This window comes from Pyrus communis, chromosome 14 (assembly GCF_963583255.1).
Source record: "Pyrus communis chromosome 14, drPyrComm1.1, whole genome shotgun sequence".
Classification (NCBI taxonomy): Eukaryota; Viridiplantae; Streptophyta; class Magnoliopsida; order Rosales; family Rosaceae; genus Pyrus; species Pyrus communis.
In genome coordinates, this window is record NC_084816.1 from 9176197 (window position 1) to 9203622 (window position 27426).

Consider the following 27426-nt stretch of genomic DNA (forward strand, 5'->3'; position numbering starts at 1 on the left):
GACATTTCAACCATATCGTCTACTCTTATTATAAACGTGGAATATACATCAGTGGCTTGTGTTCTTGGCCCATAACATGCAAATTGAGTGCTTATGATTATACTTTTATTTACTATTTTCTTTTTTCTTTTTTCTTTTTTCTTAAAAAGAACCAGCTGGTGGCCAAGCCACAATAATCCACCTTTCTAGAGATGGGATAACTTACACATTATACTTTTGTTAATTAGGAGTTCTTTACTTGGACGGTGAGTTATGAGTTTAGATATACAATTTAAAACTATATAGAACACGGGATTAAATCATATCATATTATAGTAGTGGCTTACAACTACAACAAGAAGGTTCCTCACAAGCCACTGTGACTTGCGATTTTATAGTCCATCGTTCGAATCATAATCCAATGTTTTTTCTTAACTCCGCAGGCTTTTCAAATCTACATCAAGGATTCATGTGCGTAGATCCTATAATCAATCTCACATACATTAACTGTCGACAATCAGCCACATTTAGAACAAAAGTCGAAAACTAAAGCTAACATTTCGTGTAACAGGGACTTTGACTTAAGGAACAAACACTTCAACATCGATAATGGACTTGAAATTTTCACCGTGGATGGGTGCCATAGGTTAAGGGACTCGGAAACTTTCACCGACCGGGCCGAACTATGCCCAACCCTACCAATAACTAGTTTAAACCCAGAACTAGTGAGAAATCAGAATATTTGGACCAAAAGATAACATCCAAATCCTGAAACGGTGGCTGCTAAAATCAATTGATTTTTCAACACGGCAGAAGCTCGAAGGATGGAAATATTCACTGGTTCGAATGTGATCCTCTTGACCAACAGCTCATGGTTCAAATGATTAAGACAAGACCTAAATTTCTTCCTTCAAAGTGGAAACGTCGTTGTCACATCCTTTCTTCTCCTTTGTTATTATTACAACTGAGAACAAGACTTTTAAACCATTCTATACATTACATTATCCTTCTTTTGGGGTTTGAAGGTTTGATGCAGCCATGTAATCAAGTAACATGGCGGAATCACGTTATCAGGCGCACCGTGCTGAAAATGATGTAGACAAGTAAACAAGACAACTGTGTTCATGATAATATGAAAGAAATATGCTAGGGGCATTCGCCAAGGCGTTTGTGTGAACGACTTCCGGTCATTGATGTAAGCGTGGGCCCAACCGCGTCAATGACCTGAGTCAACAAATGTGTGTGCACGGGTCGATTGTCCCCAAGAATTCCTCAACATGAACTAGAGTTCCGTAAACAAATGATTGAGATATGCTCCATCTTCTAAACAAATTAGTACTTCAATTAAAAAGGAGAAAATTTTGAGTTGATAATGCTTTGATACAAAGTACAGTTTTCCCAATATTTGATCAACAACAACAAAAAACAAAGCCCTAAATCCTAAATGAGCAACGGCACAGGATGAATATTAGCAGCCCAGGATAAAATTCTCAATGTTTTGACTCCTCTATATGTTGCCTCTGGCACCAGACTATTGGGGAAAGCACCCAAGGATCCATCATGTAACGATTAAACCCTAACGGCTTAAAATTTTGAAAATTCACATTGAGATACTCACATGAGCTGTATCAACATGAGTGCTGATTTCTTTACACAGAAGGACATCTCCAGAAATGAGTAAAATGATGAAGATTCTGTTCCCTAATCATCTTCGTTGTCATTTTGATTGTTTGAATGGTTGATCGCTTGAGCATTATACAACTCGGCTACCTGAACTTAGAAGAAGTGTGTGAGAATACATATAAACTGTACAATAGTGTTTCAAATTAACTTTCTTCACCTGCTCAGATGATGTGGCTTGCTCCGGAGGTTTGTCTTCCCGAACTCGAATAAGACGTGGAAACCGGAGAGAAATACCCTGATCACACGTGCACATAGAATTAGATGAAGAAAACACATCATCTAATCCACATTCACAAGGTAATAGCAAATATTGACAAGTAAAAAAAAAAAAAATTCCAGTGAACCTTATTAGTATCCACTATGCCAACTGCAGCACGATGAACAGGGCTAATAGTCAGGTCCGCAGCTTTCACCTCCCAAACCTGAAAGAAAAAAAAAATACCATGGGTATCACAAGAAGAAGCTGTACTCCACTCCACCAAGTCTAGCACTTAGAAAGCAAAACTCAGCTATATTCACGCAATTCAGCTAAACTGCATTGTTTTGAAAACTAAACAACAGATGACCGGAAGTACTTAAAACTCATTCGCCATCTAACTTTATAGTCTAGAAAACTTCCGTCACTTGAGTATAAGGGGGAAAAAAATGGCAATCCTTGTAAATTTGAACAAATTTGTTCACATTCCACCTTTTTAATATTCTTGTTCAAGATGAAAAATTCAGCATTTTCGAGAAAATTGTATTTTACCACTTCAATAATTTCTTTAAATTCTCCAAACAAGCTGAGACTTATAGTAGCTCAACCCGTGGAAGTGTAAAAAAAAAAAACTAAAACCCATGAGGAAAATAATTTAAGAAGAGCATCATTCCATGAATTTTGATAGTAACTTTTCTTGTATCAAAAACAGGACCCAATCTCGTCTATAATATTGATTTGCTCAAAGATCTCTCTGTACAGCTTAAGAATCCAAACTACCGGACACATCAAATGCAAAGTCCAAGATGTGCTTCAACAAAAATGTAAGATTCCTAGGGATTAGGAAGACTTCCAGCATAACCCTTCCCCCCACCCCCACAAAAAAAAAAAAAAAGGGTTTTGCTTTTTCCCTTTCCTATTTAGGAATCAGGACCAATGACTTCTAACTCTTTGGGTACATTTGCTCCTCCGGACTGGCATCCCAAATAGGGCTATGTAGGCTCTATCCTGATTTTATACAAGTTGAAACTGGGGCCCAAAAATAAGCCCTATTTCTCACTTTGTCAACTCTAAAGATATGAGCGCTACTGGTTTCTCCTCCCCCTTGTAGCTGATGGAGGTGTAAAGGTGTGTAGTATTAAGTGATAATTGGGAGTGGTGTCAGGTCTGGGAATTATATAAATCATACTATATGTTTGTTTACAGTTTTGCGGGCACTATCTTGCCTTTTAGTGAAGACCCCAAACATGAGACAAAAATAAATCCAAGCCAATCCACACTAATTCCTATAATTAGTCCTAGCCAAGCGACTCCTGTATATCAAACGCACCCTTAATGTGCAAAATGAACTGGGCAACACAATAGAAGTGCAGAGGGAGTTCTATCAAAAAGCTATATGCAAAGAAAACAAAAAGGCAATGGTTATTACCTCTGAGGGTTCAAACCATACATCTGGATTCATTGTATCATGATACCTATAGTATGACTGCAATTGACAAGAAAGCAAAATTAGCAAGAGAATCAGAAGAACAATGTACATAAAATTCAGACAGAAAGAAGGAATCACAGACCTTAGGTTTGGGTATCACTTTAGTACGGAGACTGGCAGAACGTTCTTCAAGCATTGCTTCAGTGAGTCCAGTGCCTGTAAAAAATAAAGATACATGGCCGACCAATCAGTAATAGGTAAAACATATTGGAAATCACTGAAAAGGTTGCCAACACATACATAAAAAAATTGCACTGACCTACTTTACAAATGCTTTGAAACTCTTCATTATTGCTATCATAACAAGCAAGGAGGAAAGCACCATAGACACCTAAGGAAGACCAGATTATGATTATCACCTCCACCTTGTATTTCAATTTAAGAATAAGATAGTGACAGTTTAAAGAAGAAGAATATTGCATCATTGAGACATTGAAGATAAAACTAAAAGATGTAAATGACTGGAAACCTTTAAAGAGCGTCACTTTTACGTTGAAGAAAAATGGGAGAATTTTTAATTATTAAATCCAGAAAGACAAACATTTCAACAGAAAGTGCCCCTTCATTCAACTGAAAATGCTGTTTCATTACAGTTACCTGTACGTTTTCCCCGGCCATGGAAAGCAGCAATAGGCACCAAGTCTAGTGAGTCCCCAATACTGAAGGGCATAGCAAACGAATAAACATAAAATTCACAAAGCTTTATCAGGATTACTAAAATGGAAAACACTAATTCTTACCTGTCCATGTAATCTTTCTTCAATTTCAGCCAGTTAAGTGATCGCTTTGAAGGCTCGTATGTAGCATCTTTGGTCAATGTTTTAATAATTAAACCCTCAGAACTGCAATCCAGGATGAAGGAATAACAAAAGAAGGCCATAGCTCAAAGAGGACAAACTTATACAGATAAAAATAAACTGGGATGCAAGTGAAAGACCAAACCACAAATAAATTAAATTCTAAGGCAGAAGTTCAACACAATTAATTAGTACATTTTTCCACCTTCATGAAATGTATTTGTGCAAAACTTGAAATCCTAGTGATCCAATGACAGCACATTTATGAAATTCGAATTACTTTATCTAATGTTCATATCCATTTGCCCCCTGAAAAGTCAAAAGAATGGAGTGAATACCTTGAACCGACAGCAGCATCAAGAAACTTTTGTATTTCATCAATATCATTTGATGTTAAGGCTGTGGCAAACTGAAAAAACCCAGCTTCTTCCACAAAAGAGTCATACAGACACTGCACAATGCAACAACAGTCTCACATGTAAGAATATAAATATTACTTTCTGGTGTAAAAGCAGAATAAGAAGAATGGTCAGAAGACATTAAAAACCCAGAATTTCTTATAAAGCAGAACCTTCAACAATAATTGTGGCACCTAAAATGAATTAGTCAATGGGGCACCCTTCTCGTAATCTCACTGTAATCAACATAGACTTATGGTACTATTAAGAAGACACGACACCTTGTTCCGTCTTTTCTTGCACTTTTGTTTTCATTAATGTTCAAATTTTCCTATGAAATAATACTGTTGATGCCCCAAGGCATCATCAACGAAGACTAATAAACTACTAGAAAAAAGGACGAAAAGAAGCAGCACAGTTGGCACTTTAAACTTCTTGCACTCCCCACTCTAAACACATGAAACTAATGCAAAGGCATTGAATAACAAGAAGTAAAGTGTCAACAGGTGTAATCTTGAATGATACTACTGCCCGCTACTTTGCTACCTGTACCTAGAATATAACCTTTTCCAATTAATAATTAACTTCTATTATAAACCTTCCGGCAGTATTTGTTCCTAAAGGCAATTAGAGATGCCATAGCAGGCTGTTTAATCACACTAGTTAGATACCAACACAAACATTTTCCTGATTCAAAAAGGGAACCTATCAACAATTTTGATACAAATGCGAACATAAAAATAAATTCAAAACATGAATAGGAATGGCAAAGATAGATTCTCAATAAAAAAACAATGAAAGAACAAAAAAAAATTAATAACACCAAGAAAAGAAAGAACAAAAAAGACTAGAAATAGTAAATTTCGACACCAATTCATTTTATTCTACTAAATAAATTAATCAATAAGATATCCTGGTCATACAATATGCATGACTTGGATATTAGTTATTAATTTTTAGAGAAACACAATTGCTCCCATCCATAAGAGCAATAACAGTAAGTTGTAAACTTAATTGGGAAGAAAGAACAAAGTTATACCTCTCTACGAACTTTCAGTTGTTCCTGAATAAGTGGTCGGCCATTAAGATACAACATATCAAAAGCAAATATGCAGACTTCAACCTTGATCTCACTCAAGCTCACATTTTTACGCGCTCTAGTGCTGAGTACCTGCAACAATAATATCTTGTAAAGGCTTTCAAATCTTAACTCAACAATATTCAAAATTAAATACTGTCCCGGGTGTAAAAAGCCATAAAACAATATTTTTACAGAGAAAAAAGTCAAAAAGCATTCAGAAAATATTATGATATTCATGCACCATCATTAGTGAAGCCGGAATAGATGGTGTAACCGCGAAGTATATACCCATATATATGCGTTATCATTATGCAAAGGAAGGGTAAGCCAAAGGTCAAACTTTGGTAACTATTCTTCCACAAGAAGAATACACAATAGCATATCCATAAAATTATTTTTGGTACACCATTTGAGGATACCTGCCCTTCCGTAAGTGCTTTTCTCAACATGTTTTGATTTACATTTTTATATATAAGTATATCTAATATTCAAATAAAAAAAATGTTTGAGAAGCTTTGTGAACGAAAACAAATATGGAGTGACCCCAACTCCAATAGGTGGGTAGCAAATCACCATGAAGAGCACCAAGAATAAAACTGGAATACGATGGGGAAATAATTTACCTGGAAGGGCAGAATTTTTTGTTTTTCACGGTCATAACCAACAATTTCACAATCCAAAACGAATGATGTTACAGATGACTTCTTTAACCTGCAAGCTGACAGAAAACATTAGCAACTGAAAATTTGAGAGCACAATAAGCATTTTTTTTTCTTTTGTCACAGCATAATTAACATTCTGGATAACATGAAGTTGCAACCATACTTTAACAAATAAACTAGTCAAATACAGGTTGGAAAAATTCTAAACACATCACCAGACCACAAACATTACAGGCATTAATTTGTTTACAAAAACAAATGCCTCATCACCCATTTATCAAGTCTAACTTTTCAGAAATATCAATCACCTAAATTTACTCAGTGCAGTGTATAGTTTATGACATTAGTTTCATTAGTGGGGATGTAGTAGTAGAAGAAAGATCCCAAAAGAATTTTGAAAATATTCAGTAACCAACCAACTCTTTAACCCATCGCACATGGAGAAATGCACTACAGATTGATTCAGTTTATATTATAGGAGATGTGAAACCTTCGAATTTTTATTCCAGAGTACCAAACTCCCTCACGTATTATCACCCCTAAGTTCCATATGAAATACCATACAACCAAGATAGAAGCCCAACCTCGACACTGCAGCAACCACATCAGGATACTTTCCAGTGTTTCGTTCAGCATTTCGACTGTATATCTCAACAGAACCATTCTCCATGAAATGTATCTGTAAGAAATGGGAACGTTATTGTAACCAGAAAACAAAAAGGAATGAAGCATGCTATGGCACACAACATATCATGAACCGAAAAATGTTACATGTTGGAATTAACAAGATGGTATCACCTGGGCACGTTCTCCATCGTACTTGTATTCACACGTGTATTCTGTATCCTGAAACTTCTGTACAATCTCAGATACCCCCTTAGTTGGTTTTGCTAGCATAGGCCCAACTGGGACGCCCAAAGTAAAGTTGCATATCTCTGGAAGATTCCATACACCTCCACTTAAAAGGGCAGGGATGATTTTATCGTAATCAGGAAGCAGAGAGTACACTTGCTTAACAATCTTTGCTGCCTGAGAAATCAAAGTTATAGAGAACGTATTACAAGATAGAACAAAAGACCATCAACAAAAGATCAATTCAGCTTGTAGCTAATTAGAACTACTTATATTGTCATAAAGATCAAGTATAATGGTCTAATAGCCAAAATTATTGTTATCTACTAAATAACCCTACAAGACCCATAACTCTTAGCAATTACCAATTCAGTAGCAGATTATAAACTCAGTATCAACAAAATTTGATGGCATGAAGATTTCTCTAGAACTACATCATTTGACCTAACGAACCTAAACTCACCTCTTCTAGAGGACTCTGAATATGAGAAGGTGGTGTCGAATGTTTTTCAGTATACACTGCAGCTTGTCCCAATGCAGTTAATAGAGTCTGCTCTGCCAATCCAATTCGCAACTTTGTCTACAAAACAAAACCCTTAAACCTTACAATAGGCTAAAAGGTGTTAACAACTGAAATTTACTATATAAGCAAATTACAACCTGAAGCAAACGGATCAGATATAGAGGTTCACAATCAGTGGCAGCAACAAGAAGTGCCTTGATATGGTTCTTTTTCTTCTCCTGACTATCCTTCCCAGATTCCTATTAAATTTTACAAGCAAGGGCAAGTTAATTACAAGAACAATATCCTATAGTAAAAAAAATTGAACCCCTCCACAAAATCTTCATATCTTATCCACCAGTAAATTTAAGGTAAAATTACTAAAGAGAAAAATGTTCACCACCTAACTACATTCCATACAGTGTAATCTTTTTTCGCTTAATTAAATATGGTATAATCCAACCATCTACATAATAGTTATTTTCCCTAAATAGTTTACAATAACTCAGTGCATCAAAACTACAGGAAATTCTCCTTGATAAACAACATAAAGAAACATAATTTAATGGACCTACCAAAAACCCTTTTTAGCTTTCATAATTCATAATTTACAATAATCGTCCTTCTGTTCTAGTTCTACGTAAAAAGAAAATTTCCAAAAAAAAGATCCTTTGACAAGAAACATAACGTGTCAAGGGAAGTGGACTTTGATCACCACAAAATTTTACACTCCCACATTGTTTTGAAAATGTGACAACTTCTCAACAGAATGCATATAAGGTTATAGTACTAGAAAAGCAAAAAAAAGAAACATCAATTGAGAAAACAAAATTGTACTTATCAACACCAGGTCCCTACATAAAGCAACCCACGGCAAGACAAGAAGAGGCATCAAAATCAATACATCAAAGTACTAAAATTTCAGAGTCTAAGTTCGGAAATATGAAGATAGATCACCTTAGCTAGTTGACGAAATGTACTAAAAACCTTGGTGACAGTTAATGCATCAGGCTTGCGCATCATAGATTGTGAAGAACGGCTTTCCTTTGCAACACAACCAAGATCTCCCAGCTCCTATAAATTTCAACCTCACTTATCAGTAAAGGAAAGAAAAATAAACTGCATACATGAAAGTGAAGTTCCTAGAAGATTTAAAAGACAAAATGCATTTAATGTGACAGCTAACTCAGATAGGAGCACTGGTAGCATGAAGTAACAAAGATTTAAACATCAAAAAATTCCCACGCAACTCAGCCTCGACAAAATGAAAGAAATCAACTATGTGGAGCAAAGATTTATGACTTTCTGTTCTTTAATCTTCCTTCATTATATCATGAACTAGATGAAACAACCCAATTAATCATAAAAACTCAAAACTTGATGAAACAAAATCGATACACGTATTCAAGATTAAATGAAAACACAAAACCCACAGTAATAATACCTTGTATTGCTTCTTCACATGCGCTTCAGTCGTCCCAAAAGCCTCTGCAAGGGCCTTAACAATCGAAGCATCCCCAATTCCAAGCTCCAAACCCTCATGCGCCGGAGCAATCCTATTCGCCGCAAGATAAATCACAGGCACCAAATCCTCAGGCGTGGTGTACATTACAGTCCTCAACATGTTACAAACAATATCCGTGATCACAATCCGACCCGTCTCTTTGTCAATCAAATTGAAAACTAAACAAACAAACACAAAAGGAACCCTCTCGCCCTGGCCCCAATTCGCCACCAATTTTGGGTCAAATTCCCCGGCTTTCTTCTTCAGTAGCGGCATTCGGCTCTTCAATTCCTCAGTCCGCTTCTTAGCACCCGCCACCACGCACACTTTCTTCCCTGCCGGAACCACCTCACCGCCATTGCCAGAACTTTCTTGAGCTTCTTTAATTTCCTTGGATTCCGGAGCTTTGACTTCCACGGATTCTGGGTCTTGGGTTGCGCCGACGCTTTCGGGCGTAGGCAGCAATTGGGGTTTTTTGATAGGGTCAGTGGAGTCTAGGGCTTTGCGCTTCTTGGAGGGAGAAGGCTGGGACTTTTTCTTGGCGGCGGCGGCGCGGGCGCCGGACATGAGGGCGTCGAAGGCGGAGGGGCGGGAGGACATGGCGCGAAGATTAGGGTTTTGGGGGGAGAGGGAAATGAGAGGGAGAGAAGAGGGTTTAGGGCGGAAGAGGGCGATGGGGTAATGGAGACGGAGGAGAGAGGGGAGGCGTAGACAATGGCATGAACAGAGTGATCGTGAGAGCATCAAATGGAGAGGATTTGGGGGAGTGAGGGTGTGAGACTCGAGAGAAATGGCGGGAAGGATTGATTGAGGCGCTCCAAGTGAAGATCAAGAACAAAGATGTATTTTTACACATGTTATGTTTTTAACGGAGAATTTCCAAATTTTTATAGAAATAACGTGAACTATAATTTACAGTAACTAAAATTCCGTCAATTAAAATTTCATTGTTTGGATGTCGAATGCATAAATTATGAAATGACGATTATTACAAATATCATTGTTTGGACAATTGTTAAAATTTGTATTATATACAAGAACACCCAATAAAACAAAAAAAACCGTTAATTTTTTCACATGCAATATCCAATTTACCTTTTCTACAATGTTGCAAAATAAAATGTCCAGCTATAAATAAGTGCAATCCTCAATGAATACATCAGTGTGATCAAGCCATCAAACCAAAAACTAGGGCTGCGAATGCTTTAGTAGATAAAGGAACACACTCTTAATTTTGCAACAATTAACAATTTCTCAAAGCAATAGTTTACGAAAATAAGTCTACAACAATATGACAGAGTTGATTGAAGTAGGAAAATCTCAGTAAAGCACACTTGCAAATGTCAACTAACTTTCGTGACGTGAAAGGCTTTTATTCTAACTAATGTTTTACTGGAAGCACTATAATGAAAATAATTGTATACGCCTCATGAAACAGGAGCGGATCCACATAGGAACCCAGGTGGTTCCAAAACCCTCCAGAGGTCGGAAAAGTGTTTGCGAGACTGTCACCAACTGAAGGGCTATGTTTAATTTCTGTCCATATTACAACCTTCAAGAAATTACTTTTTTACTGAACAGTGTTAGACTATATTTATATATCATTTCCAACCAAAGAGGGCTATTTTTTAGCCCCCCAATAATTTATTATTTTAAGTTTGTTCTTTAATTTTATTGGTTAAATGAATTAAACTACTATATTAAAATAAGGTTTCCGTGAGTGCCACTTGTCGCTAAACGTTTTAAGTTTCATGTTATTAAACATTTTAATTTTACTTGCATGTTAACATAGACATTAAAATGAGGTAATGTCACATCCCGACCCGGGTGGGACCACTTCCCGAGCCCGCTCCACCACCGTAGCATGATATTGTCCGCTTTAGGCCTCGACCACGCCCTCACGGTTTTGTTTCTGGGAACTCACACGAGAACTTCCCAATGGGTCACCCATCCTAGGAGTGCTCTCGCGCGCTACTCGCTTAACTTCGGAGTTCCATGGAACCCGAAGCCAGTGAGATCCCAAAAGGCCTCATGCTGGGTAGAGATGAGAATATACATATAAGGATCACTCCTCTGGACGATGTGGGATGTCACTGGTAACATCCTATGAAAGGGTGAAAAAGGATGTGATAAATTGTGTAGAAATGGATTAGGTATTTCTAGGAAAAAAAATAGACATTTTAATTTTTTAAATTTCGCCTTTAAAAAAAAAAAACTACACGACGTCAGCTAGCAACACAGTTGGGCCCAACTTTTCGGGCTAGGTGGCTGGCTATGTTTGGCCAGCCCGCTAGCCATTTGGCTAGATTTTGGCCCGAAGAGTCTTCAGTCTTTTTGGCCATCCCTCATTTGGAGATTAGTTTTGTGTCAAAAAGGGTTAAGTTTTGGCCTATGACCTTTGACGATTGGAGATGACCTGAAGGTCCCTTAAGGACCCCTAATGGTCTGGGCAAGTGGTCATACAAAGGGGTTCAGACCTCAATGGATTTGCAATGAACATGTTTTAAAAATTGGCCAATTGCAAGTTAAAAGTATGTAACTGCTAAAGAAAGAAGAAGGCCTACAAGCTGCGATAATGCATTTCCAGTATTTCAACGACTTCGTTCTAGTGTTTCGGCCTTTTAGTTTGTTTTCTTTTAATACGTGGCACAAGCTACAAAGTCCATCTGCCATTACAATTCATAGAAACCTAAATAATATTTAGGGTGCGTTTGTTTCACCTCCTTAAGAGGGATTGGCTTGGACTGCCTTAACCGGGATTATTATCCTACGTTTGATAAGGTCTTGGACTACAATAAATGGGACTCGCCTCGACTACGAGGCCCTTCTTGCTTCGCTAAACCCCGTTATCTAGTCCCATACTTTCGCTTGGTATTAAGCGAGACTAAAAGAAAATTGAGGCCATGATCCAGACCCAGCTTTTGCTTGCTAAACAGCGACATTTGGTTGGAGATGGCATTAGGAACATGCATTGCAGCCCTACATCGCGGGGGCTATAAACTTGGGGACTTCCACCATCAACGTTGATGAAGCTCTTGCATTACGTGAGGCTTTGATCTAGGCTAAAAGGAGAAATTTGATGCATGTGATGGTGGAAGGAGATTCTAAGTTAATCATTGATGCAGTTCGGGGGACTTGTGAAACGCCGTGGAATTTGAGATCTATTATTGAGGACATCAGGTGGTGTGCTGCTTTTTTTTTTCTTTCAAGAAATCAAGTGGAGTCATGTTTTTAGGGAAGCAAATTTTGTTGCGGATGTGGTGGCATCCGTTAGGTTAAAGATAGATAACCTTCGTATTTGAGATGCCTATCTTCTTGTGAAAGCTAATATGGCTTCCAGTTTGATTGTATTGGAACTGACTTTGTAAGAGGTTTCTTCCTTTAATGAAGTTCTTTTCCATAAAAAAAAAATAATAATAATAATAAAAAAAAAGGTTAATCTCAGTTTACTACTTCTGAAGTTTCTTGGTTTTCAACATTTGGTACATGAAGTTTTTTTCATCCTAGAGTGGTACCTAAAGTCATAATTTTAAGACACTTTCATACATCCGTTAAGGTTGCTGTTAAATATATGACTTTTATCCATGAAACGTACACACACACACACACGTTAACGGATAGATATGACTTTAGGTACCACTCTGGGATGAAAAAAATTTCATATACTAAATGTTGAAAACCAAGAAACTTCATACTAGTAAACTGAGATTATCCCTTTTTTATTTTATGGAAAAGAACTTCATTAAAGGAAGAAACCTCTTACACAATCAGTTCCAATACAATCAAACTGGAAACCATATTAGCTCTCACAAGAAGACAAGCATCTCAAATACAAAGGTTATCTATCTTTAGCCTAACGGACGCAACCACATCGGAAACAAAATTTGCTTCCCTAAAAACATGACTCCACTTGATTTCTTGAAAAAAAAAAAGTAGCACACCACCTGATGTCCTCAATAATAGCTTCAAATTCCACGGCACTTCACAGGTCCCCCGAATGACATCAATAATTAATTTAGAATCTCCTTTCACCATCACATGCGTCAAATTTCTCCTTTTAGCCCAGATCAAAGCCTCGCGTAATGCAAGAGCTTCATCAACGTTGATGGTGGAAGACCCCCAAGTTCATAGCCCCGACAATGATATGGCTGCAATGCATGTTCCTAATGACAAAACCTCCAGCAGCCATCGAGTTGGACACCGAGCCATCGAAGTTGATTTTTACAGAAGGAGACACGGGGCAATTCCACTTAATCAAATACTTGAAGCTGGCATTTTTGCTCTGCCTAGAGTACTTATATTTTCCTTAAGAATAATTATTAACAGTAGTCATTGCACGAATAAAAGATCTACTATGAATAGGCTTTTCATTTCTGAAAATAATATCATTCATATCATTCCATATTTGTCAACATATTGCCAGAGCTTTACTCATTCACTTGAATTTGTGGTTTTAATATTAAGATTTTAGAAGTCGTCATATAGGGTAGGGAAGCAAATTGGTTTTTATATTACACTAATGGGGTGGGGAAACAAATTGGTTTTAGAAGCTATCCACGACATTCGAGTCTAAGACCTCTTATTTATTAGTGAAGAAGAATACTACTATACCATAATACTAAGTGATGAAAATGAGCTACTTATTAGTTTGGGACAACTTTCTCATGTTTAATTCACTTGAGGAAAAAAGAAAAAAAATCAAATTTTAGAATTCAAGAACATTCTTCATGTCCTTATCAAATGACCTAAATTTAAAACAAAATTCTATTTAAAAATTATCTATATCAAATTTTAGGAAACCGGATCCTCTCCGGATCCAAATAAATTGAGCCTCCTGAGCAAAGGATCCGGGCTGTTGAAATTTGATCTAACGACTACAAACAGGCCTCCTAAAAGTTATAATAATTGTAGTCGTTTAATAAAATTTTAATGACCCGGATTATTTGATACTTAGGCTTAGTTTATTTGGGTCCGAAAGGGATCCGGTTCCAAATTTTAGAAACAAAATGAGGCCTACAAGTACTGAATAGAATGTTTGAAGGTCCCAATCTATGACACATGATAAATGATAATACGGCAATGCCCTTACTAACAAAACTAATCAGTGCCATGTCTTGTGGATTGTGAATTTTCTAATGTCAATATATTTTTTTATTTTTTTATTTTAAAAAAGGAGATCAGCTGGTGACTTCATTACAGTAGTTCATTATTTTGGAGGATCAAGAAGACTTATAAAGATATTTTAGTCACATTCTAACCACTATTATTTGGTTCACCAACATAAAAAATCGAATTTAGGATGTGCAATATTAAATATGAGTTTGGAATTTGTTTTCAATCGCTAAGCCACCTCGTGTTGGTTGATGAGCATTAATTAATTTGGGAGTTGACCAACGTTACAAACATTATTATGCCAAAATATTATTAAAATTGACAAAGAACAATGATTTTGACTTTTACTGCATTATTTCGTACAATGAAATAATAATATTGTAGTGCAGTTCATAGAACCAAAAAAAAGGCTTAATTAGATTAATAGTCTATGTCGTGATAGGGTAGTTGGAAGATAACTTATGTGATAAAAAAAAAAAAAAAAAAAAACTAGAATTTAAGCTCCTGTGGTAAAATCTATTAGGATTTATGCCCAAAATTGAAAATTCTGTCAAATTTTTGTTAATTATTAACACATGAGCCAGCCCCACGTGTTAACAATTAACGAAGAGGTTTGTTTTAGCCTAATATGTGTATGAAGAGTTTCGTTTTAGCTTAATATGTGCGGCTCACGTGTAATAATTAACAGAAAATTGACGAAATTTTCAATTTTGAACATAAATCCTAACAGACTTTACCATTGAAGCCTAAATCCTAGTTTTTTTCACCACATGGGCTATCTACCAACTATCATGGGGCTTTAATCCAATTAGGACAAAAAAAATTTACTACCACGTATGGTAAACCTATAGTTTTATAGGGTGAGTGGGAAGTGATTTCCTCATATGCACTCACTAGCAAAGTCAATGCAAGGGTATTGGGCTCCCTTGACCCCAATAACTTTGTGAATTTTTCCTTTTAAATTTTTTTTGACGAACAATACTTAGCTACTCAAATATGAGTAGGAGCTCCTACTCAGAACTCTTAGTGTTTAAATCATAGAGTTTGTGCTTATGATTAGAACCGTTCATATTATGAATTACACTGTAAAGATTATCTTTGCAAAAAATAAATTAAAACTAAAGTTGTTTAGTCAATATATTGTAGCAAATACATAGAGGGTTTGTAATGCTTATATTAATACCGTTCATTTGTTTTTAAACAGTTTGATGACTAAACGATATTTGACACACCCCGACCGAGATCAGGGCATGCTGGCCGTCACGTGGAAGTGACGTAACCATGTGCACAGTGCGGAAACTAAGAAATAATAATAAAAGTACGAATAAAAACAACCTTAGCTATACACAAAGTAAATAACAAAGTTCAGAGCACGAAAGACCTAGTGCAGTCTGGGAGAAACAACACTAAATAAACACACCCAAAGGTGGTCCTACACTGGTGATAATCTGTCAGATAAGCCGGGAAAATCCTCTGGGGAGCCACCAAAAGCGCTAGCCAAACTAGAACCTGGAGAGGCGCAAAACAGAAAGTGTGAGTGGGCAAAAACAAAGCTTTTCAAAAACCATTTCATAAACAAAGTTCTAACCCCTCGCCGTAAAACCTGTATACTTCCCAGAAAAATAGAATATATACATATATATATAAATCATACTCGGAAATATGTCATGCAAATGTCTCGAAATAAAATGCAAGTACTCAGGTAATGCCAAACAATGCCATGTAATCTGTCAGTCGGAGTCACCTAACGTGACCTGTACGGCTAAAACTAGAGCTCAAATCTCCAACTCACTAACTATACATGCACACGAATCGGAACCACCTAAAGTGGTTTGTACAACAGGACTGGGTGTATAATAAGTACGCTCAGTGCTACGATCACGTGAAGACTGAGTGAATAATCGCGGATCACCTACGAGTCGGAACCACCTAAAGTGGTCTGTACGACAGGACTGTGCACCTAACTTGGATCCAAGATGAGCGTGTGGTGCGGGAGGTGAACATCACGTGAAGGACTGTACCCAACTCTGGACGGGATCACTAACACCAGGGGTGCAGGTTATGAGCTCTCTATACATCTCAAATCACTACTAAACATAAACATAAACCATAACTTACCTGGCACTTACATGTGCGTCCGCAGCACCAACACACACACATATACATATATATATATATATATGCAACTAATAATGCATAATTAAATGGGCAAACATAATGCATGGCATATAAACGTATAAACGTTTCATTTCACTTTCTGGGAAAAACATAAGTATATAGGTATATATGGAAAACCAAAAGCCCACTCATTGGTATGTAGTGTTGGAAATGTGCCCTAAAACCAATCATATGATGATACTTTATGGACATTTCACATGTTAAACTAATCTAGTTTAATGTAAAGGGCAAAGATTATTGTTTGAGCCGTCTCATATAAATGTTATATGCTTAAACGATAAGTCCAAGGAATATGTGATTGGAAGAATGCGATCTAAAGTAGTTAGATTCATGAGACCATTCTTTCGTTGACACATCCTAAACGTTCCTAATCATAGGATTGTCAATTGGGCATTGACAGTCCGTTAAGATCAGTACGTGTTATGTCTTCTCTCAGGGAGAGTGACTAGTCTCGAGTCATTGGTGTGTGTGACATCAAGATAAGTACGTAGGTGCTCAATAGAGAATGAGTTCACTGAACACGATCAACGAAGAGTTCTCATATTCATGTCACATGAGAAGTCATGGTTGGGATAATGCAAATTAGTCTTTTGACCTGAGGCATCACAGTTGTCTTGTGGTTAGGTCCTTAATCTTTGATTATGTCAAAGTCACTCCATCAGGAGGGTGTCCACGGCATCGTTGGGGTTAAGCCACTTAGCCATGGAGACAAGTGAATGCGCAACAAGGGATCTCTAACCTTCAAACTGTTTGAGGGAGAATACTCTATGATATGATTTAGAATCTCTGGCCAGAGTATGAATGAGATTTAGGAATGTGTTCCAAATCACATTCAAGGTAATCATATAAGCACAAGACTCACATTGGATAGTAGACATGAATAAACTATCAAACCAAACAATGTGGTCAAGAGTATTGTATTAGAGAAAGACCGTATTGCATTTGTAATCCTAAAACTGAATAGGTTCTCCACCTCTTCTGATTAGCTTGGGTAACCATGACATGCTGCTAGGCGTCAACCATGGTTTGTGGAAGCCCTAAAAGTGTATTATCACTAACGGGAGAATTGAAAGTAAGTTTCAATTCACAATCGATTTGAAAGAGTTTGAATCGCCCACTGCCTCGCTAAAAGGAACCTAATGGATCGTACACCGTGTAAGGTAGAGATTGAAGATTCAACGGAGATGAGTAAGAATAATTAAATGGTTTAATTATTTATGGCAAGGATTAATTAATATGATTATTAATCAAACGAATAAGTTCGTTAAAAGACCATGGGATAGTTTTGGACCTTAAGGCCCAATGGGCTTCGAACGTCAAGTCCATTGACTTAAGTTGTGTGACAACTTAATGAATAATGATTCACAAAGGCCCAAATAGCCCAATAAATCCCATGTTAAAGAAGGAGTGGTTTTGGACTTATTTACAAGTTTGCCACTCAAATGAATTAAGGAATAAGTATGACTTTATAGCCAAAATTCATTAAGGGTAATTTTTGGGGAAAGGATGAGAACACAAGCTCTCCTTTCTCTCTAAAATTTCAGCCACCTTGGAGGGATCATCTAGCAATCAAACTCCTCCAAGGTCACTCATTTCTTCTACAATATGCCTTGGTGTGGAGACTTAGAGGTTTTCAATTTTGGGAACTTGGAGAAACCTTTTCATCCATCCAAATCCATGGATCTAAGATGCAAGGAATGAAGGCCCTCTCTTTGGGTGATTAGCCTTTGCTTATGCAAAGAGGAATCTACAAAGGTATTGATTTCTCAACTCACTTTGTTTTGAGTTGAGTCTTGGTTCACCTATCTACTAGGCTTTGAAGTTCATGGGTTAAGTTTTGCTTTTGAGTGCATATAAACATGATTCCGCCTTTTAATTGTTAATTGCATGTTGTTGATGTTGCTCAAATGAACTTGTTTTTCACAAATTTTCCTTCATGTAGAAGGGTCATAACCCCCTTACCTCGAGTGACCACGCTCGTCCTCGGGATAGGTCTCACCTATATGCGAAATAACTATAAAAACGTAAATTTTAAAGCACATAACCAACATTATGAAATAACTTCTCATACAAAGCTCAAATGGGGTGTATGAATACACCAACGTGATCTACTCAATCTCATGAACATCCCCATATTTTTAAAATAATTTTCCGATGCCGCACGCGCCCCCACGCGCCGGCCAAGGCACGGCCACACGCGCTGCCCACGCGCAGGCATGTGCCTGGCACACTGACGGCGTCAGTTAACGCTGTCAGGAATATTCCGTTAACTCTGACGATTCCGTTACCGCCGTTAGGAATATTCCGTCCAAAATGACGGAATATTCCGCCATCTTCTCCGGCCAAACTCTGGCACCGTCGCTGGCGCCGGAAAATCGGGAAAATTTCAAAGCTTGATATCTTCTTCGTTTTTCAACCAAATTTCACAAAATTGGTACCAAAATGAAGCTTACAATAAGAGGAACAAATCCATACCACTTTCAAGCACTAAAACCCACAGAATCTCGCCGGGAAAACACCACCAACTCCGGCCAACCCTGTAACTCAAGATCCCGACGTCCAAAACCTTCAAACGAACCACCCCGAGCCTCCTAAGAACCTCACCAAGCTTCCTACAAGCTTGAAATTCCCAAAACACAAGAATTAACGTGTGCATGAACAGTGACCAAATCGGGGAATCCCGAGTTCGACATGAAAACAAAGGTATCCTTACCTGAAATGGGTATGGTTGAACTCCTAAGGACCTCACGAGCACAACTATGTAGTTTGTTTCCTCGATCCGTGACGATTTCAAGGGTTTGTGGTGTTGTCCGTACAAAAAGGATAGGAAAGGGAGAGAGAAAGGGTCTCAGGACAGGGCAGAGAGAGGGAAATGAGTGTGGGTATGTGTGTGGTCCAAAATCAACTAACCAAAGCCCAAAAATGACCACACAACGAAACAAACATACTAGGGGCAAAATCGTCATTTCACCCATACAGTAAGAAAAGTCCGGGACGGGCTGTCACAATATTAGTTTTAATTGATTTTTTGCAGACGCTATCTTTATAGGGTGATTTATAATATGAACGATTTTAAATATAAACACAAATGTTCTATGAATTGACAACGAACAATTTTGAGAAATTTTGAGTAGGAGTTCTTACTCATCTTTGAGTAGCCAAGTATTGTTCTTTTTGGACCCCTATAATAACACTACAGTAGCAGCATCTTTATAGAGTGATTTATAACATGAACGATTTTGAATATAAACACAAATATTTTGTAAATTGACAACGAACAATTTTGAGAAATTTTGAGTAGGAGTTCCTACTCATCTTTGAGTAGCCAAGTATTGTTCTTTTCTGACCCCTATAATAGCACTACATCAACATCATCTTTATAGGGTGATTTATAACATGAGCGATTTTGAATATAAACACGAATGTTCTGTAAATTGACAATGAAAAATTTTGAGAAATTTTGAGTAGGAGTTCCTACTCATCTTTGAGTAGCCAAATATTGTTCTTTTTTTAGCATCTCCAAAGGAGATGTCAAATTTTAAACATCAAAATGATAGTTAATAGCTTATGTGGCAATTTGACATTTTGTACAATATTTTGCTCCACCCGATATATTAAATAATAATGTTATTTAATAAACTTTTTATCTTTTTGTGGAGTCCAATGATTAAGGCAACCAATCAAATATTTAAAAAACATAACAACATTTATTAAATATTATATTAATCTATTAAAATATCATTTAATAAAGACATATGCTGTCAAATTTGACAGCAAAAGGCTTTGCCTTCAAATGACTCAACATCATCTAAGAAATTGAAGGCTCAGTTGGAGAGAGTTTGCTGCTATTTTTTACTGTTGTATGCTTACATGACAATTTTGACATCTCCTTTGGAAATGCTCTAATTGCACTACAGCAGCAGCACTGCAACATCACTAGTAACAGAACATTGCTATTGTAACCTTGGTTGCGTGGGCCACAATGGCCAACAAATATTGACCCAAGTTGGGTCACCCAACATGGAACATGTGAGCCCAGTGACCTAAGTTGGTGTACTTGCTAGTAAAATTAGTATTGATTTTACCTGTTACACCTGTTTTAGTTGAAAGAGCTTTTTCGATGGTGAAAATTGTGAAGAATCCACAACGTAATAGGATGGGTGATCAATGATTGAATGATAGTTTGGTTGTGTACATTAAGAAAGAGGTATTTGATTTTATTGATAATGATGTTGTAATACAACGTCTCCAAAATATGAGAACACGTCGTGGACAATTATAAATGAAATTATGCTAGATTTCTGAAAGCTATTTTTTAACCCCATTATCTTAAATTCCTAGTTTCGCCACTGTATGCACTACTAAATATTTTTAAAGTTTGAATTGAATAAATTAAGAGACAAATAAATACGAGTATACAGAAGAAGAAAATAAGTGTGCGGCAATCTTTCATTTGTGAAGTATTAATTTAACATTTTGTCAATTATTTGAACGTTAATGTCTGATATTTCGTAAGGGTGTCAACATCAATCCAATGACATCTAAAGCTTGTAGATTGACAATCTCACTTTAACTTATAACACTCCGGTCGACTGCTTCATAATTTATCTACACTCATTGTGGAAATGTCGAAAGCTGAATTAAAAGTATGAAAATCACTGCTCTTATTAATACCTCAAAAGAATTTTAACTTTCTCAAAGATGGGATGAAGATTATTTCCAGTCGAAGCAAGTGACGATGCGCACCCAAAAATATGACTGACCAACTAACCAGCATATGGGATGAAGATTTTTAAGGGTGGCCGATTCCTTTCAACGGATTTATATAAAGTTCGTAAACTAACGTCCGTACTATGGAAATCTTGATTAACCTTAAACGCATTAAAAAATGATAAAATTTGTAAAGTAATGTACGAATGATATAAATCTTGGTAGAAGTAATTTAAAATCAAATTTCAATTTGTGAACTAATCAAAATCAAATATTGACACAATGTATCGATCGAGTATATCGACGACTTACTAAAAAATAATAATTTTAACAACAATAAGCTGAGATTATATCATTTCAGCCAAAGTCCTAAAATGAAACCCTTAATAAATTGTTTGATAAAAAATTATTATACACTGTTTGTTTTTTTGTTTTCTATCAATTAATCAATGGGTGAATGATTTTTGGCATATTTTCATTTTGTATAAAGATTTTTACATCATCTTTATATAAATTAAAGATAATGTTATTCACATATCTTTTTTAACTTTCACACACCTTTAGTAGTTTTAACACATTAATTTTTTTTAGTTCGTTCAATTGATGGCCAAAAATTATGAAGAGTATACAAGGTAAAGGATTGGATTGCTTCGGACCTTAGTGTCCAGAGCTTAAAGATTAATTCATCTGAACATCTGATTGATGTGTAAAAGAATTTAGAACTGTTGATTTGTGTGTGATGGACCATCGAAATGAGTTGATGAAGACCGTTGAATTCAATATATGCGGCTCAAATAAGTTGATTCTTAAACTTTGAACACTAAAAGTCGGAGCGGATTCAATTCCCGAGGTAAAATGATTGTGTAGCACCACCCAAAAGAAAGCAAATGCCAACCAAAACAGTAGAAAAGCACCAAAAACAAAAGCAAACAGAGCGCGAGAGAGAGAGAGCAGTCCCAGTGAAAGCTGAAGAAGCTAGAATCTCTCTTTCCTCGAACACTTAAACACGCAGTCGAAAATACAACATATATACAACACACATATATATACCGCACGCTGCACAGTGTTTCCGCCAAACTCTGCAAATGCATTAAATGCCGGCTCCACTTCCACTTCCTCCATTTTTTTATCAGCTTCCTCTCGTGGTATCTCTCTGTCTGTGTTTTCTTGTCTCTTTGTCTCGCCACCACTATACCAAATTCAAATTCCTGATTGCTTTGAAAGGTTCCAACTCTCTCAAACTCCCTCTCCGATCCGATTTGCTCCGCCATTTCTAAAACCCACCATTTTTTTCAGCTGTTTTCTCACTGATCTCAGCAGCAAATCCGCCACTGGAGCTCAGAGAGCTCCGTTTAGCAGATTTTGGCGACGACCCTGAACCCAAAAGCTTTCAAATTTCTCAGAAAGCGGTGGAAGTGAACTGAGAACGAAGGAAGCAATGGAGGGTAGGATGAAGAAGTACAGCCAAGTGAGTCCGGAGAGGGCGAAAGTGTGGACTGAGAAGTCGCCCAAGTACCATCAGAACCGAAAAGTCCCGGTGGTTTACTATCTCTCACGAAACCGGCAGCTTCAACACCCCCATTTCATGGAGGTTCCTGTAACCTCTCCCCAAGGGCTCTACCTCAAAGGTATTGAATATTCAAATAGTAAAAACATGAATTTCTGGGGTTTTTCTTAGTGGGGTATTTTTTATTTGTTTATTTTTTTTTTCTGAATTTGTTGAGGATTTATTTGTGAATTTCAATTTTGTTTGGTGCAGATGTGATTAATAGGCTTCATTCTCTGAGGGGCAGAGGCATGGCTTCCATGTATTCATGGTCTTCTAAGAGGTGAATTTTAGTCCCTTTTCTAAAATCCCTAAATTTTTAAAATTGTATTTTTTAAGACAGTTTTGTAATTGCATTGGTTTGATTGAATGAGTGCAGAAACTATAAAGGTGGTTATGTTTGGCATGATCTCTGTGAAGGTGATCTGATTCCTCCGGCTCATGGAAATGAGTACGTCCTTAAAGGTTCTGAGCTCTTTGATGAATCGAATTCGGGTAAATGGCATACATGATTTATTTTCTCATTGTTTGGTTGATAGGAATTCAAGTTACTGATTTCAAACTTGCCATTTATTTTCTCATTCAGTATTCACCATAATTTTCGATTCCATAGCTAAGAAGTTTAAGATCCTAATGTAGATACTTTGTTTATTCATCTGTTGTTTCTGTCCAGATCGGTTTAGCCCAGTGGCAGAAATTAAAATCCAGAACTTGAAACAATTACCAGAACCAGCATCTTCTAGGAGCCAAGATGATTCTTCATCGTCGTCAAGTTTGAATGGGAAGCAAATAAAGCATTCTCAAGAAGATGAGCTCTCTCCTCCAGTTCAACGTCCCGAAGGCTCTTCTAGCGCTTCTCCGGAGTCTACAGTCGGAAAGAATTCCACTTGGGGGGGTTCACTGAGCTTGACAGATTACAAGATTTACAAGAGTGACGGTTTAGCTGATGCTTCCACGCAGACTGAAGAAAATGGGAACAAACCTAAAGCATCAGAAACTTGTACAAGAGGTGTTTCCACAGATGGTGGGTCATTAGAACCGGATTCCAGTTATTATCATGATCGAGTGCCGTGTGTGAAAGAGAACTCTGAGATTCGCAGTTATTCAGTTTCTCCTCCTCTGTCATCCCCCAGCCCATCTTCGTCAGGTGGGAAGACTGAAACTTTGGAATCACTTATTAGGGCTGATGTTAGTAAACTCAACAGTTTTAGAATAGCTGAAGAGGAAGACATTCGAATGCAAAACAATCCAAGGGTTAAGGCTACCAATGCACTTATGCAACTTATATCATGTGGTTCATTATCAGTGAAGGATCACAATTTTGGTCTTATTCCAAGCTACAAGCCCCGGTATTGCCATTCGAATTTCCACTCCCCATTATTCTCTACTAAAGTAATGCTAGGAGAGCTAGACTGCCTTTCAGAGAATCCAAGGCTCATGGGTTTGAGATTGGAAGATAAAGAATATTTTAGTGGGAGCTTGATTGAGACTAAAATGCTCAAGGAGGAAGATGGACGTACAGCTCTAAAACGATCATCATCATACAATGCTGACAGGTTAACCTAGTTTCTAAACTTATCCTTCAATTCTTTTAGAAATTTAGACAGCTTTTGCATTAAACCACAAGTATGTGAGGGTCATCTCCTAGCATGTTTTAGTAAGGTCTTACCAAATTTTAGTCAAAAGCATACGTAGGATGATAAAATTGAGGTGGAATGGTGAAAGCCAGGGATTCTATCCGAGTTTTGAAGTTTCTTACAACCTACAAGAATTAAGATTTATAATTTTTAAATCCGATTAATCAGTTGTAGAATTTGAATGCTAGAAAATGAAACCTTACCGATGAAGATTCCTGAGTCTAGTGCGGTTAAACATTCCAAATTATGTTAGAAGTTGATCAACTTGAGCTTGGGTCCCTTGGATGCTTTTTCATTCTTGGCGACACAAGTGCATTTTGAACTCAAAAGGTTTGGTTGCTTAGCAAGTTTAAGCTTTATCAAGACCATGATCAATTCAGTTAGGCTTCTGAACATCTCAGCTAGGCCGGTTCAAGCAATTGGAATGTTGAATCGTTTTAGGTGTGATGTCTGAGTTAGGCAGGGACAATACCTGTTAGATGGTAACTCATAAGTAATAAATAAAATGGTACAAAAGAATGTTGAATTGTTTTAGGTGTGATGTCTCAAATTCCTAAGTTAGCTCGGTCAATTACAGGGTTTGTATTTAATAACTTTTTCGGGTTTACTAGGGTAGAAAGGAATGCCTTTCTTTGTTAAGAATTTAGCTGTGGTAATATTACAAATGTGCAACTCTTATAAAAGTTTGATTCTAAAATAAAAAATCATGTCAAATCATGAGATTTTGCATTGATCCTGAACAAGTAATGAAGCAGATTCATTTCTTTCTTTTGACATTATGAGCCGATGCATGTTACATGCTAGCTGAAAACAAATTCAAGGGGCTACATGTCTCAGGTCCACCTAGTCGCCATCTTTGGGAGTTCCTCTCATTTGGGGATAAGTTTGTCGAGTATTCTGGAGTTCTTGTCTTAAAAAGTTATGTGGGTACTTATAAGAAAGGATTAGCCTCTGGTTAATTTGTTGATTGAGTTTTAATTGTATCTGGTCGGTACTGGGCGGTCATCAGTTAAATGCTAACCATCCATATTTCTGATACTGCTGTACCAGCATAACTACTTTTTATGGTTCAAATGCTAAACTTGTCAACTTGCAGGAGTTGCAAGAAGCTGGATTCAGAAGAGGACAAAGAGGAGTCTACGTCAGGACGTTTGAAATGCATCCCAATATCAATCAAAGCTTCGCTGAACAAGCAACTGCGAAGCGAATCTATGAGATCCCCCATTTCCGATAAACCAAGGAACTCCTCAGATGGAGTTGATGGTGCACATATCAATACCCACTGTATATCCAATGGAGTTAGTAAAAGAATCAAAGACCCTTCATCTCTTAAAAAGCAATCAAAAAGGTTAGATTCATTTAGAGAAGAGAAGGAGAAGGTGATCAAAATCGAAGAAAGTTGAGTGCCGAGTCCTCTCTGTTTTCACCTTGTTCAAATTTATTACCGTAATCCGGTTTTGTTCTTGTCAATGTTGGTTGACATTTTGTTTGTTTTCCTCCAAAACAGGCTTGCTTCAGGAGCTCGGGTTATAATCCAATCCAGAGCACCTGTCGATACCACCGCAGTTGGCAGCTCGTAGACACCAATGCCAAGCAGAAAAGCAAGGGGTAAATTTTCAGGTGGTTTGAATTTCAAATGATGTAAACTTGTTGGCGGGTGAGGTAAAAGGAATTCCTTTTTTTTTTGTACATCTGAAAAGTAAAAAGAAAGGAGCAATCATTTACTTTGCAAAAGGGAATGGTGTAATATTAGGTGCGGTCCTGGTTGTTGGTGGAGCTAATCCTGAGATATGGAGTTGGGTTTTTGGGTCAGGCTGTTCAAATGGGGTTCCCCTTTTCTGTAACTAGGGTTTCAAAATCTTCCTTTTTACTGTCATGAGATGGGTTTCAGTCTCTCTCTCTCTCTCTCTGACATGATGGCTTCATCTAAAACATTCAAATTAAGTCATTCAGTTTGAGCAATGTATTACATACTTGATTGATACTAGAAAAACTTCGGAGGTAAGAGAACAACTTGCATGAAACGAATTTACCGTCGTTATTGGGTTTCAAAATCTCGTTGGATTCCTTATGTCTTGTTGTAAAGTGGTTGACTCTTATGCAAAAGGTACTTCTGACTCTCATTTCTCAAATATAAAATGTCACTCAAAAGGTCAAAGCAACTTACTTTGGAGTTAGGTAGTAACATTTAGAGAGAGAGAGAGAGAGAGAGAGAGAGAGAGAGAGAGATTTCACTTTTCCCCTTGTTGCACAGTTCATATAATAATGCCATTGTTCCTTGAATAGTGGTTTATCATTATTGGGAGTGACAAGATTTCTAAATTATTATATTTCTTGGTTGTCTATGGACTTGGTTTTCCTCTCGTTTGGTGACAAGCTAGATCTCTTCTTTTTGGGCAAAGTAGCTTTAGAGTCAATGGGGCATGGGCTGTAAAAAAAAAAGGTTCTAAATCTACTCCCATGTGAGATGCTTTTATGTGATGCTTAAAATTTAAGTCCTTTACACCATCATTGTGGTTTTCCGTGTCGATGTTGCCGCAGCAGGTGTAAGTTTTTTTTTCTTTTTTCATATGACTTCGTATCATACACCCAACGATAATGTGTTTGTTTTATGTAAATTGTGCTAAATAAAAGGAGCTGCGGGGGATATATGAGCTGTAATGTAAGGGCACTTTTCCTTTGATACTTTGGTGCTTTTGTCAAGGCAGTGGAAGGGGTGAGGATTGAGAATAATGTTTGGTTTTTCTCTTTATACACCAAGTGCTGGGGTTTTGCTCAAAGCAAAAAGACAAGTAGGGATACAAGGTTGCATTTATAATAAAAGCGGCTCATGAGGCGGTGGGGAGGGAGATGGGAGAGGGACTGGTGGTGGTTGAAGTGGGTGGTGGTCCTCGTGTGACCTGTCTCAGTATTTTGGATGTTAAGGTGGTGGAGATTGGACTGGACGTGGACTATACTGGATTGGACTGGGGAGAATTGCGTTGCGTATCAAGTAGCAGAGTCCTTTGGGGTCCGTTTGGCGGACTGTAAGTGATAGGATATTGTATTTTAGATTGGTTAAGTTAGGATTGGAATGGATAGGTTGATAGATAACGTTTGG

At 37.2% G+C, this 27426-nt stretch overlaps 2 protein-coding genes across 2 annotated transcripts; one reads left to right on the forward strand and one right to left on the reverse strand.

The window, feature by feature from the left end:
• Window positions 1-1298: 1298 nt before the first annotated feature.
• LOC137715379 (DNA ligase 1-like) lies at window positions 1299-9979 on the reverse strand. Its single transcript, XM_068454683.1, has 17 exons — window positions 9084-9979; window positions 8597-8713; window positions 7798-7899; window positions 7601-7717; window positions 7084-7314; window positions 6870-6964; window positions 6247-6334; window positions 5582-5713; window positions 4483-4595; window positions 4088-4189; window positions 3945-4006; window positions 3607-3678; window positions 3430-3503; window positions 3288-3344; window positions 2007-2084; window positions 1820-1897; window positions 1299-1749 (listed from the first exon to the last, which is right to left on the reverse strand). The coding sequence occupies exons 1-17, from the start codon at window positions 9885-9887 to the stop codon at window positions 1681-1683; spliced, it is 2391 nt and encodes a 796-aa protein (XP_068310784.1). The 5' UTR covers window positions 9888-9979; the 3' UTR covers window positions 1299-1680.
• A 12110-nt stretch (window positions 9980-22089) lies between these two features.
• Window positions 22090-26188, forward strand: LOC137715888 (protein SOSEKI 3-like). The gene is made up of 6 exons (XM_068455248.1): window positions 22090-22771; window positions 22903-22972; window positions 23069-23184; window positions 23363-24245; window positions 25423-25724; window positions 25834-26188. Exons 1-6 carry the CDS (start codon window positions 22582-22584, stop codon window positions 25857-25859), a joined length of 1587 nt encoding a protein of 528 aa, XP_068311349.1. The 5' UTR covers window positions 22090-22581; the 3' UTR covers window positions 25860-26188.
• Window positions 26189-27426: the final 1238 nt, after the last annotated feature.

Coding starts and splice junctions, on each gene's coding strand:
- LOC137715379 (XM_068454683.1), bottom strand. CDS start 9,887: ATGCTCTCACGATCACTCTGTTCATGCCATTGTCTACGCCTCCCCTCT. Junction 7,718..7,797: donor ATCTGATCCGTTTGCTTCAG/GTTGTAATTTGC, acceptor TTTGTTTTGTAG/ACAAAGTTGCGAATTGGATT. Junction 6,335..6,869: donor GTGGTTGCTGCAGTGTCGAG/GTTGGGCTTCTA, acceptor GTCAGCTTGCAG/GTTAAAGAAGTCATCTGTAA.
- LOC137715888 (XM_068455248.1), top strand. CDS start 22,582: ATGGAGGGTAGGATGAAGAAGTACAGCCAAGTGAGTCCGGAGAGGGCG. Junction 23,185..23,362: donor CTTTGATGAATCGAATTCGG/GTAAATGGCATA, acceptor GTTTCTGTCCAG/ATCGGTTTAGCCCAGTGGCA. Junction 25,725..25,833: donor GGTGATCAAAATCGAAGAAA/GTTGAGTGCCGA, acceptor CCTCCAAAACAG/GCTTGCTTCAGGAGCTCGGG.